Below are 14,527 nucleotides of genomic sequence, written 5' to 3' on the forward strand. Positions count from 1 at the left end.
TTTTGAAATGGGAGGAAGGGAGGTTTACACTATCTGTGATCCCTTTATAATTTTGAAACTTCCATGCATACTTTTGGATTCTTTAGAAGTTGCATCACCTTCACCACCACAATCATTTGGAATTTTTTTTTTTTAATGCAGCCCGAAATTAAATCAGGATATCCATTTTTAATATGAACTAAAAGATTCCTAAATTTTTTAGATGAGGATCAATTATTTGGATTCATCGACTGTTTTCATCTTGAGTGTGATTGTCATATTTCGGCAGATGTAACTTCTGACCTTCAGATGTTATCTTGTCAAATTCAGGAAGGAGTGTTAAACTCTGGAATTTGGACAGAATTTTGAACAGAACCCTTTATTTACTTCATGGAGATAACATGCTCTTGTTATTTTCACATTTCAGGCGATGTAAACTGACCTTCAGGCACATCTTAAACTCTGGAATCTGCATGGAATTTCAAACAGAACCCTTTATTTAATCCAATTTTATAATTTTTATGAGAAATATTTTTTGAATAGAAAAAAATTGATTTTTTTCATAAAAATCAAGATAAACATTCAGTTTAATTTTTTTAGTTTAACCAATAATAGCAAATAAATGCTTTTTTTTAAATGACATTGGATGCTGTGATTTTATTAGCTCAACATTTCGGCACTTTGACATTTTACGGAAAAACCTGGAAAATTCTGACAATAGCATGGTCCTTATTCTACATAAGTATCCAAAACTATTTGGCATAATCGCGTTGACACACTGGTTCTTGTCAGATCACCGAAGTTAAGCAACATTGAGCCTGGTTAGTATCAGATGGGTGACCATTTGGGAATTCTAGGTGCTGTATGTGCACTGTCTGTATTTGTTTCCAATTGTCCTGTACATCACTTGCCACTGGTATTTAACAATGTCGTCTCAGGGGAGATGTGGTTGGAGATTGCGCACCTCCTGCCACAAAAATTTCACGCGCAGGCAACCCTTCGTGGGTATCCTTAGTCTGTCCAAGATTGAAGGAGCCTTTTAACCCAAAACTTTATCAGATAGATGGTTGCAATGTATTAGACATTTAGCTTAAGCACCAAACTGAATAAACCCTTTTAATAGGCAACATCAGATAATGTTGAGGCTGAAGATTCACAATTGGAAATCGGCACAAGATTCACTAAGTTGAAATGATGGAGGCTACATTGTCTGAAACATTCAGGGAGGGAGGGGGGGAAGTAATGGCTTTGAAACCTAGTTACTCCTTACTACCTCCATCGCACAGAAGAGGTTGTGAGCCTATCTCTGCTTGATCGTTATTTTCATGGCAGGTGCTCGACTGAACTTTAATCTTTGGTCGACTCCCTTGTAAAGTATTCTCAAACACTCGTTTAACTGCAACCCCACTGTCAATGATTTTCCTTAATCTATCTGTACCTAAAACAACCAACATTCCACAAACAAAGTTTTTTTTCGAACTGACCATCTGTGGAACACAATATCACAGGATTGTTTCCTAACTGAATATAACATTGTTTTCAAGTCCAATGAAAAATTCTTATTGAGCCACCTTCTTAAATAATCAAAGCCTACCAATTTCCACTATTGATGATCACCTTCGTATTATTTCACCAGCTATTCATTAATAACCTTATTCTCAAGTGACCTTTAGGTAACTTGGAAAAAGAAAAAAGTAGTCTAAACTGTGAACAAAGTCCAGTTCCAATAACTATGTCCAACCAAATTTCCATAGGGTATTTAATATGAATTACCAATCCTAATCTATATATACTTAGGCTTTTTTTTTTTTCATGTATTTTTTATTTCTTTATATGCTAATATATCACGGTAGTTCTTACGATAATATCCTAATATTATGCTTAAAAAAAAAAACAAAAAAACTAAGGGATTTTGTTTACATTTTGTTAATAGGGAGTATCTTCCACTGGAAAATCATGAATTAAACCATTTTTTAATTTCCAAATTGGCTATATGGTAAATAGCCGATTACAGTTTTCTATTTCAATAAAGGTTTCTTATTTATTTTTAACTGTTATATCCCTTTTTATAATTGTCAGTTATCCAGCTGTAAGTTGGCTTATGCAAGTGCTAAGTCAGCAATGTTCAAATTAGTATCCTTAGGAATTTAAACTGAACTTATATGTAAATACTAGCAGACTGCCAGGCATCAGTCATAAAATACGCTAAAATATATTTTGATTAATGCAAATTTTGTATTATTTATATTAGACCCAATATATAGTAGTAATTATATAAAAAAAACAAAAACCCTCGTGCCCCACAAGAGAATCGAAACCAAAACTAACTTATGATTCACATTTTCCTTTGGCGTTATGCCTGAGCTATGAAGAAGTTTGCTTCAAGGCTAAAAATTAAAAATATGAACCAATAGTTATTACGTTATGCATGCATATTTGTAATGCCGTCGTTCGACCTTCAACTGGCAATTCCCCCCCCCCCACTTTTGCACCGATTTCCCCCTCGCTAAAACCCAAATATAAAATTTTGCATGGATGAATACCATATATATTAAGTTTTATGTGTAGACCAAAAACTGATAGGAGTTTGGTAGGCAAGTTTTTTTTAAATATATATATACGCATACATAAATATTGAAAAAGGTTTGTTTATTATAACCTTTTTATGCAAATCGCAAGTATTAATTATGTCTTGTCCTGGGTATGATGTAAAACTACATCCGGCAACAAGGCCCTGGTGCGGGAGCTCCAGGGTTTTGGGGAGAATATTACCCCTTAGTCGTTGCAGTGCTGGGTCACTTTTGGGCAAGGTGTAGTATCCACTAGCCCCCCTATTTAGAGTCAAAAATCCAAGTCTGGTCAATGATGCTCTTGGTGGATGAGGAAGGAATCCCAATGGCTTGCGCCGTGGATGAACCAGCATTGCAGTGCCAACGCGGTTAACAAGGGTGATGTACAACTCGACTCGGGTCTGCCTCAGCCATCGGATGCGGCTGATTTCATGTGTGCAGACTGTCCTGACCCTTCCTTGCCTCTGTACTTTTGCTTTCAGCAGAGAGGGTGTTAGCAGTACTGGGCAAGCTGCTTATTCCTACTTTGCCTAGGCTGAGAGAGAGGTGAAAGTCCTGTGGCTATGGAGTGAGGGTGTACCAGCAGGTATGATGGACTGGAAGCTGCAGCGTGATCTCTGCACTCAGGTGATTGGAGTATGATGGTCGTGCTCTTGCTGAAGCCGTCATTGTCAAAATCGGACTGCCCGAGAGAGGAAGCAAAAAGAGCGTGACTATCCAGATTTCCTGCCATCAGGTGTTACATCTGCAGCTGGGGTTTCAGAGCTCCAATCAGACTCACAATCGACAGACTGCCAGATAGAGAGAGATTAATTATGTAGAATATCTGCATGAACATAATTACATGTAGTTAACTAAAGATAATCATCCCATGAGAAAACTGAAAAAATAGGGAATTAATTAAAATGGATGTCTAAAAGAATATGCAAATTAGCTAGATCTTTTATAGACGAACGCATATATAACAGTTGTATTTTCTTTTTAAATAGAAAAAGGTTTTGAATATGAATCAGTACAAAAAAAAAAAAAAAGAATTATAGGAGTACTCAAAGCATCTTTGAACCTACATAAACTGGAATATTAATATCTCCATTTCATTAATTCATGAAGCAACTGGACTCATGAAAGAATAAAACTACCTCGCAAATATACCCTGTGAACCAAATGTAAGAGATACAAACTGTTGCACTTAAGGGATGGTTAGAATTTAAAGAGCTCAGAAAATTGTACAAAAAACATTGCTATTCTTGTATATTCTTGATCTGCCATCTTTAATTTTAAATCGCAAAAGTGAGAACAAGGGAAGTAAGTCAGTTTGTCATACAAAATTAGCTGTAATAGAAGAAATCGATAAAACTGCAATATTTGATGAATTTTATTTCCTTCTAATTATTTTTCTACTTTGTCATTTTCCATAATTGTGGAATCTCATTTAACTTCATGCAAGTGCATAATAGTGAACTTAAAATGCCTAAGAAAGGATAAAAAAATAAGAAACCTTATCTTGAGCCATGGCAGGTACAACTAGTTAAATTTCTATACAACTTTAAATGAGATCCCTCCAAATAGAAAGATCATTCAGTATACCGAACATCATCCACTTTGCAATATACTAGTCAATATATTGGCGAAAAAGACTAGGACTAGATTCTGAAGCCTTACTAGAGACTTGTAAGGGAAAATTCGGAAATACAATCCTTGAAGGTAGGAAGGGCTAAGCAACACCACTACATCCTGTACTAAGAAAAAAAAAACAAAAAAAAACAAAAAAAAAACAGGATAGTTGTAAAGTACTAGAACTGCAGGAAAGCAGTTAACATAATGGCTACAGAAATTAACTATTTTTCTTTTAAATAAACAAAAATTTAAAAACTGCTTCTATACAATTTAACAAGTACAATGGTTTCATTTTAATAGTCAAATTTGATGTCACTGACATTTAAGATACGTAAAGTTATAACAGGATTAAATACCCTTATCAAGACATACCGGCAAATCCAATTCAGGCAATTTTTAGAGGTTGTTCCACAACAGCCCTGGCTGTCCTCGCTGTGCTCATAGCACAGTTCGCCTTGTTGGGCTCTCATTGGAAGGGTGATAAAAAGGAAAAAGAAATTTAATTATCAGTCTTAAAAATTTAAAAAATAAGACTTGAAATTTTCTATTGAAACTAGAAGACCAGTTAAAAAAAAAAAAAAAAAAAAAAAATGACCAAGTCCATCATTTTCCCCTTCCCCCTCTCCCATTTAGTCCCAAAAGTCCAACACCTTAACATTTAAATTTGAGTTCAGCACCATGCAAAACTGCTAAATAGACACAGAAAATTTGACAAATATGGTGAAATAGTATTTTTGGAAAAAAAAAAAAAAAAAAAAAAAAAAAAATGAAATGCTTTTAATTATCCCAAAGAGAGCCCCTGGTGCACACCCAAGAGTTATGACAACCAAATTATATAGAAATCAGTTACAACTTCAAAAAGTTTTATAAAAATCCAAAGCATCAATTTTTCTAATAAGCACAATAGTGTCAATTTTAGCCATTTTAACCCGAAAGGCACCCCCCAGGGAGGGGGGGGGGGAGACAACCAGAGTTTTCCTGGAAAATCCGATCCGTTATTTTTATAACTTGTGTTTAATGTGTGCAAAATTTCCAAAAAAATTCCAAGGCGTAGTTATTGAGAAAAGTGTGGACAGACGAACGAACAAGGGTGAATTTACAGGTCCACTCTCCTTTTGTCGAGGGACTAAAAATTTAACACGGCTATTTGGGGAGAAGGGGGAGCATAAAAACAGATTTTTGAAAGGCCAATATCACTTGACATCATTTGTATTTTAATATTAGCAGATAAACAGAGTGCTGCTTAGGTATCAAATATGTTTAATGTAACAAAACTTGGGAAAGGCATGAACCCCCCCCCCAAAAAAAAAGAGGCCACCTAGAACATATGCTGTAGAACAGAGAAAAAAAGAAAAGGCCAAAGACCCTAGTGTGTTAATGTGATGTTTTGAATATAATAAACTAGTTATGACCAAAGTTTCATTGCATTTGGACAAAACAGTAAGAAATGGGGCCTAATTAGAGCTGGGGCCCGTTTTTTATGGGTCACCGTGTATAAATAAATAAATAGTACAAGTACTGCTCTTCTAATAAACGTTTACAAAAATAAAATACTTGTATCACTCTGCAGATTAATATACTGTTAAACAACAAAAACCTAATCCTTTATAATATGGTAACTGTATCTAGTTGGCATTGCCTGGGAATAATTTTACTTTTCATTTAGGCAAATAGTGAGTTTATCTCTGCTTTGTCATTTTCATCACAGGTACTCAACTGAGTTTCTTTCTATACCCCCCCTTCCTCCATAGAATATTTGGAGACACTTGTCTAGCCACAACTGCCAACAATTTTCCTTATCTATTTGTGCCTAAAACAGAACGTAAATTCCACCAACAAAGTTTGTTTTTTCTAGAACTGCCTGTTCGTGGAATACAATACCAAAGGGATGCTTCTCAGTTGACTATAACATGATCATTTTCAAATCTATCATGAAAAAGTTCCTGTTGAGCCGTCTTCTTAAACACTACCCAAATTTCGCCAATACTGATAATCATTGCTTTACCAGCCAGTGACATTGATAAGTGATGACCCCACTCCCATCCTAGTAAAACAAAAAAATGATATTCCTAACTTCTTTCCACATTTAGAAACTTGAATGGGATTTCAATTTACTTGCCTCTCTACAAGGGTTAAAATTAGATACATGCTAATTTTTTATGAGGAAAATTGAGCTTAAAAAATCTAGATGAAGGAACTAACAGTCTCGTAGGATTTCTGAGGAAAGAACAGGTTCTACATTTTGAAATCGGGTCATCCACTCATTAACTCATGTCACACACACACACAGAAACGTTAAATAATGTAGAAACAGATGATTGTCAAACAGTCTTTTTATTCTTTTTTAAATAATATCTATAGATAACTCTTTACAAAAGTGAAGTACAATTGGTATTTAGGTAACCCTATGTTAATCCCCACCCAAATAAGATGACCCTCCTCTTTTTAAGGTGATTATATGTAAACAGTCTGAAAAAGTTTGGAATAAAAGCAATAAAGCAAAAAGATAATTTAGACTTTATAATGGGAGATCACTTTTTGAATTTAACGGAAATGTATACTTTACTTTTGGATCAGAAAAGGTTTTCAAACGACCCGTAACATTATTATTAATAATATTAATATCATTAATAATAATATTAATATTATTATTATTATTAATATTATTATTATTATTATTAATAATATTATTATTATTAATATTATTAATATTATTATTATTATTAATATTAATATTATTAATATTATTAATATTTTTATTTTATTATTAATATTATTAATATTTTTATTTTATTATTAAAATTATTAAATCGCAGGCATTTATTTATTTTTTTTTTTAGATATCAATTTTGGTCACGTGTTTGAGGGGAGATAACTTTCTGTTAAAAAATCGTTTTGAAGTTATAAATAGAAACTTGTTTTCTTACAAACTCATATCATAAGTCATGCCTATCATCTTTTCTCGACGCTCTACCAGAATTACTGCTCATCCAGTCCCAAATTGCATGGGTTAACATTAACTTGCAAGCTAGCATGAAGCCCTCATACCTTTCTGAGTTTTTATGAATCACCCCACCAATCATGGATCAACAGGTGCCCCTCTTCTTAAAAAAACAGTTTCAGAAGTGAGCGATTGTCACCGCTTGGAAACAAGCAGATGATCATCTTACGTTAAATTTATGTGAAAATCACCCTCCAAAATAGAGTCTTTTTGCTTTCTTTCCCTAACTTTTTTAGGCTGTTTACATGTAATCAATTAAATTAAAAAATTATAAAATCTTAAAATTAGAAACCAAGTTTACAGATCAAACTTTTGTCCCATTGTCGCATTTCCATGTCCGTTTTACAAGTACTTTAATGGAATGTCCTCTGATGAACTCACAGCACTTGTGTGCCCGGCCCTCAACATACATAACTGACTAACTCGACAAGCAGACAAAAGACTTAATTTGTTTGCAAATTACAGAAAAGAAAGAAAGAAAAAAAAAAAAAAAAAAAAAAAACGAAACAAAAGATGCTTGTGCAAATTGGTTATCTTTTAAAAAACAATACATTTCAGATGAAAACACTACGTACGTACGTGTCATGTCGAAATTAGTTCAAATTCCGAAAATCTATAAAAATTATCGGTCAATATCAAATTTCTTTCCAACTCCTCAAAAAACTTTAAAATGACGACTTTTAAAGGTTTTCGGTCGTACTGAAAACGAATATCACATTTAAATTTGGGGGCAGATAAGTAGTTTTCGTGATATGATGAAATTACTTTTTCAAAAAGTGAGGATGATCACGTTCCTATATAAATTTAACGTAAATTGAGCACCCGCTTTCTGGCCACCTAGTAATTTCTTCATATAAAACAAATTTAATTGATATTCGTTTTCAGTACCCCTCAAAAACCGGCGCTGTTTTTTTTTTTTTTTTTTTTTTTTAACTAAGAGATTCGTTCATCTTTTCATTTCATAATTTAGGACGCTAATTATGCTGTCAGTAAGTTTACAAAAACATACTTTTGTTTTTCGTTCTTTTTTCATTATAGAACTTGTATAGTTGCCAACAGGTGCTTCTGCAGTTTAATATTTCACAACAATTGGTTACATTAGGGGGGGGGGCAATCTAGGGGCAAGTGGTGTTGTGGCAGCCGCCACAACATAACATCACCCGCCCCTTAATGTAAACAGAATTTTTGTGAAATATTAAACAATTCTTCTGCTTTAATGGTTAATGTCGACACGTTACTTACGGAAAAACGGTTAATTAAACTACAGAAGCACCTGTTAAAAAACTATACAAGTTCTATAATTGCATACACCTATAAAAAAAAAAAATTAAAAAAAAGTATATTTTTGTAAACCGCTCGTGCAAGCTTACTAGCAGCTAAATAGCGTCCTAATTTATGAAAAAAAAAAAAAAAAAAAAAAAAAATGAACGAATCTCTTAGTAAAAAAAAAAAAAAAAAAAAAAAAAAAAAAAACAGCGCCGGTTTTCGGGGGGTGCTAAAATCGAATATCAGTTAAATTTGTTTTATATGAAGAAATTACTAGGTGGTTAGAAAGTGGGTGCTCATTTTACCTTAAATTTACATAGGAAAGTTATCCCCACTTTTTGAAAAAGTAATTTCTTCATATCATGAAAACTACTCATCTACCCCAAATTTAAAATGTGATATTCGTTTCCAGTACCACCGAAAACTTAAAAGTCGCCATTTTAAAGTTTTTTGAGGAGTTGGAAAAAACTTGACATCGACCAAATTATCTTATCTAGTAAATGTGCTGATGTATTTAAAATTGAAAAAAAAAAAAAAAAAAAAAAAATCATCCACTATTAAGTTCATAGATTCTGTGTTTAAAAATGTCAGATCCTTAAGTCATGGAAGATAAGTCAGTTTGTCATACCAAATTGTTCACAACTCTTCCACAATTAAAATACGATGAATTCTATTTTTACTTGTAATTATTTTTCTACTGTATCATTCAAATTTATAAACTAATTTTTACACGATGTGCATGCAATGTTTTCACCTGAAATGCGTTAGTTTAAAAGAGCAAGTGCTTCTTTTTGGGAAGCTGTCACCCCCCCCCCTCCCCATTAGATATGACCTTGTGTCCAAGTAAATAGGAAGTTTAGATTTAAATCTCAGAAATAAACGTCATTCTTGAAAGTTCGATAGAACATTACTAAGTTCTGCAGGAAGTTTGAAAAGTTACACTTGAAGAAGGTCGAAAGTTACAATGAAAAGTTTGGAAACATAGTAACCAAGACGATAACAGTTCCTATTTGCCTTCCTACGAGAGCAGATACACATAAGGTCCGTTTTTAAAACCGAAAGAAAAGCCAACTTCCAAAAGGAACATTCTGGAGCGGGACAAAATTTTAAATTGCCTCTATATAAAGTGATTTCTCGTTCACTAACCGAGGACAGAAAAGATGAAGTGTGAACACCAACAGATACAACACTTTACTCCTAGCCAGAAGACAGATTCAGAATAATCCAAAATAACCCGTTTGTGAAAGAGGAAAATTCCTGACCCCCCCCACGAAAAGAGAGGGGGCAGTTTAGCTGTACTCTACCGTAGAGTAGACAATTAATATAAGTAGTAGCAAGCAGTGACGTATATTTACAGTGGTTTTGTTATGCCGCAACCTCCAAATAGCAAAGACTTCTCAACTAAGATTCGTGAATCACCAAATAGTTTCCATTGGCATTCAATTTTAATGAAATTAATAGTGATTTATGGGAAGGAATTTAATATTTTCGTTGCTTAATTAAATCAGATTTGACGATTTAAATCTGAAAATATCAAGACAGGTCAAAATGACAGTAAAACGTTACATCATTTTTTCGACAAAAATTCTACTAAATTCACCATCTTATTAATGAACGACGTTCAGTTTTCAAATATTTTAATTTACTATCGATTAAATATTTTTAGTGGGGAAAAAAAACTTAATCTGAGAGAGGTAGAGAGAGGTAGAGAGAGAGAGGTAGAGAGAGAGAGAGACACACACACACCGACACAGAGAGAGAGAGAGAGAGAGAGAGACACAGAGAGAGAGAGAGACAGACACACACACACCGACAGAGAGAGAGAGAGAGAGAGAGAGAGAGAGAGAGAGAGGCAGACACACACACCGACAGAGAGAGAAAGAGAAAGACAAACAGACAGAGGAGGTATGGTTATTTCCAGCAATGCTAAAGAACACACGATGTCTTCACTTTATTCGTTACAAAATTATTAATTCTCCTTTCAAATAAAAACTATTTTCCACGTAAGTTTTGAGAAGGTCAGCCCCTAAAATTTGCCGTAATTAAACTAGTCGGTACTACCAAGACGGCCACGGTATTACCCGGTGGAGGGGGCGGGGGCTTTAAATGACAGGCAATAATTCCACCTCTCTTCTCCCGAAAGAGACCGTAATGTCTGGGAGAATATCATCTACAGAAGCCAGATGGCCAGTGATTACGACATAGAAAAATACGCATTTCCACGCACTTGTCCTCATGACCCATAAATTAGGGCTTTTTTTTTTTTTTTTTTTTTTTTTTACAATGAACAGAAAATATAACCGTCGTCCCTTTTAATGTCAGGAGAAGGAAGGAGACATATTTAGAATTTAGTATATTTATAAAATATATTTATATTTTCAATTGGTCAACTTTGTCTATTCGATAGTAAATTGGGTAAATATTAAGAAAATTACAGTCAGATTCTAGAAGGTTAGGATTAGGTTTAATTAAAATAGTGGTAAGTTCTAATTAGTTTAAATTACGTAAAAAAAAAAAAAAAAAGGGACAGAAAAAAAGAAACGAGAGACAGAGAGAGAGAGAGAGAGAGAGAGAGAGAGAGAGAGAGAGAGAGAGACACCGAAGAAAAAAAAAAGACCAACCGAATAAATAGAGAAAAGACAAAACGACTAGATCAAAAATAGACACGCGTTCAATGCAGTTCATCCATTAAAAAAAAAAAAAAAAAAAAAAAAAAAAAAAATGCAAAATACTCGTCTACGTCAAAATTCCTGTCACTAAAAGAAATCATTCACTCATTTGACAATGACTTTCTTTTTATGGCTAAATAAATATAAAATGAAAATCTAACATAAAAATAATCTATAGTGGGTTTTCTTTTTAAAACAATTCGAGTTGGACACTAAATTTAGTTATACACGCTGCTGCTCCATTTGACATGACTTACTCATCTATGACATATGTAACTTTAGACTTGAACATGGAAAACAATTGTTCTTTAAAGATGGCTTTAAAATAGGATTGGAGAGAAATTTTAAAATCTTCGTTTTGATGTAACGATTTAAATGAATGGTACTTATGCAAAATACGGACCGTGCTGACACGATGTTATTTTCATAAAATTATACTTAATATGGGGGAAGGGAGGGGCTCCTAAATTCTGTACTTTCACCTAACAACGAAAATAACGTAAAAATTGAAAATCCTAAAAGTAAAATAAAAGCACTGCCCGTGCCCATGTTCTGCATATATGTACCAAAGAATGATGGGTACTTGTGAACAAGGAATGGCATTAAAGACAGCAATTTCGCAGCATTGAAAAGCAAAATAACGTAAAAATATAGTTTTTTTTTTTTTAGAATAGTGGCTCCTTCAAAAATAAAGGATGGATTGACATTTTTTCTTTGATTTAGAAGCACAAGTGAACCACGATACCCGACTTTGACCTATAAAAGTAACTCTACACGGACATAATCATTTTTTCATCAGCAGTTTAATAGATTAAAGACTTTAAATGTAATTTTATTATGGACGGCGAGGAAGAAATCGGCATTGCGACTATCTTTTTTAAATAAATTAAAATTCGAAAGTGATTGTCAAGTCTTTAAAATAGTGCATTTAAACAGCCTTTTTTAAAAATTACATTTAAGGTAAAAATGTTATGGATCGTATTTGTGATTATTTACAGAATGAAGAATCCACTATACGAGTACGTACACTACAATGGTACACTCGGTACGCTAGTATGGAAAAATGGTAATTATGCGTTTTTGACATGAATTAAATACTATTTTTTTTTTTTTTATAGTGTCTTGTGTGTTGTTTCCGTATGGTATAAAGAATGCTTCACGGTTTGAGTTTGTGATGCCAAAATATATGAATATGAATGAAGTAGGCCTAGTTACTATACAAGACATGACAGTACGATTAGCATACCATTATAAATACTATTGGCTATTTTAACCGTACTAGAAAGCGAAGTGTAGTATCTGTTCTGATATTTCATTTTTCTGCCCTCGGCAAGAAACAAATCTTTCTAGACTGGGACAATTTAAATTGTTGTCCCAATTTAGAATGCCACTTTTAGGACCTGAATTTTCCTTACATTAGAAAAAAAAAACCTTGTCTAACTTCTTTTGTGACCATTTCGTTTTATAAAATAATTCGTCGCAAAATCGAACCATGACATAAGAAAACAGTATTACAGAATTCGAATTGACTTTTGGTGCTTGTACAAAGGCGAAAAATAGATTTTTTTTAAAGATTGCAGAAACAGGGGACATAACTCAGATTGCTTATTTAGATTACTTGTAATTTTTTGCTTATTGTTAGTTATTTGAGATAAATTTACGAAAACAGAATTAGAAATTATTCACATTTTATTACTTTAATAAAAGATACTGTTTTTGCTGTTGAATTAAATTGGTACTTCTGCACTTATTGTACAGAGGCGAAATAACGTTAAAGCTATTAACATGGGAGGGGAACGTGTTTTGTAACTATTCTGTACTTTCATCTAACAATTTAATAAATCTCCCTTGTTTGATCTATCGCCTTTGTACAAGCACCGAACTCTTAAAATTATATTCCAAGTTTAATTTTGGAAAAGTAAAAGTGGGTTGATTCAGTTCAAATTATGTAGAATCACCCAGAAGAGACTTTTATTATTATTTTTTTTTTTTTAAATAAAATACTGGTGACAGTTTTCGTGTAGAATATAGAGTGTACGCGGTTCTAAAGGTTTTATTATATTTAGATTTATCAATGAAATACATACTGTTTTGGCACAATCCAATTCGTTTTTGGTAGCATCGTAAATACTTTCGAGATCTTCGTATTGTTGTTGGAGCTGTTGTTTTTCTTCGAGTACTTCCAGACCGTATTGGGCTGCTTGTAATTTTTGCTGTGTAGTTTCGGCTAGTTCGGCACTTAATCTTTCCACTTCGCCCTTCAGGTCATCAGCGCTAAGGTTGGCAAGATTTAAAATGGCATGATGCTGCTGTTGGGCAGCCGTTGAACCACCGGCATTGTTAATGTTATCCCTGACGTCGGCCTCAGACATTCTGGTGGTCTGTGTGAGAGAGAAAGAACGCGTGTGTGTGTGTGTGTGTATGGTGAGAATAATAACAAGGAATATATATATATATTAAATATATATATTTGAAAAGGAAAAAGGAGACTCCCCCGGTCGGAAAAAAAGAACTTTTTCTTTTTTTTTTTTAACAACAAAAGTTGTTAATACGAAATATCTCACTAGAGATATAACTTCTTCTTTTTGAGCTTTAAACCCTCCCCAAGATAAATGGGGAGTTTGAACAAATCTTCCCTTTTAGTTTTAACTTGTTTTTAAAGCTCAAAATGTTACCGACCGACGTCAGCCAGTCATCGCCATTATCTGCGCCATGTTTAATTTATGCAGTTATGCGAGGGAGAGACGAAAACTCACTGTTCACGTGACACATGCGGCCGATTGGCATAGTATTGTGGCGGGAGGAAGGGAAGGAGAGAGAGAGGAAAAATGAGAGAGAGGGGGATAGATGGCAAGACACAGGGAGAAGAGAAATAGGTGAGATAATTGAGTAATATCGTGGGAGGGGGTACTGACTAGAGGGCGATAATGTTAAGGGAAAATGTCCTTTACAGAGTGTAAAAAAATAAATGAAACTCTTAGACGGAAAAAGTACAAAGAGCGATGCATACCGAAAAAGGAGTAACAAAATAGCAGATTTAAATAATATATATATATATATATATATATATATATATATATATATATATATATATATATATATATATATATATATATATATATATGACACCATGGAAACTTAGAGTAAATTTTTTTAATAAGCGCACGTTTGAAGTAAGGAGTGCGTGAAAACGTCACACAGGGAAATAGTAATTATTTACCAAATTACTCGTCACAAGGGAAAAAAATTAAAATGTGAGGACTATTAAAAAAGTTGTATAAAAAACCTAAGAAAATAAAACTGTAGTTGAACTATTATGTTATACTTGCGAAAAAAGAAGTTTAAAAAATCATGTTAAAAATTGAACTAAGTTCAATGAACTTAAACCACGTAATTTTTTGGTACTTACGGACCGTGCTGAAATA

The 14,527-nt window shown here is 33.4% G+C and overlaps 1 protein-coding gene across 4 annotated transcripts in view; it reads right to left on the reverse strand.

Annotated features, from left to right (window-relative positions):
• Positions 1–13,880, reverse strand: part of LOC145260448 (protein bicaudal D-like) — a 100,189-nt gene extending 86,309 nt beyond the window's left edge. For 2 of the 4 annotated variants that reach the window (XR_013864296.1, XM_080118498.1), the window contains exon 1: positions 13,190–13,879. Coding sequence is in view for 3 of the 4 variants with exons in the window: in XM_080118498.1 (XP_079974624.1) it covers positions 13,190–13,474 (285 nt within the window). In the remaining variant the exon portion in view is untranslated. Of the gene's footprint in view, positions 1–13,189 lie in introns of all 4 variants that reach the window. The other 2 variants (XM_080118500.1, XM_080118499.1) reach the window with 1 other exon arrangement.
• Positions 13,881–14,527: the final 647 nt, after the last annotated feature.

This window comes from Euprymna scolopes, chromosome 36 (genome assembly GCF_053919585.1).
Source record: "Euprymna scolopes isolate OS-2025 chromosome 36, ASM5391958v1, whole genome shotgun sequence".
Taxonomy (NCBI): domain Eukaryota; kingdom Metazoa; phylum Mollusca; class Cephalopoda; order Sepiida; family Sepiolidae; genus Euprymna; species Euprymna scolopes.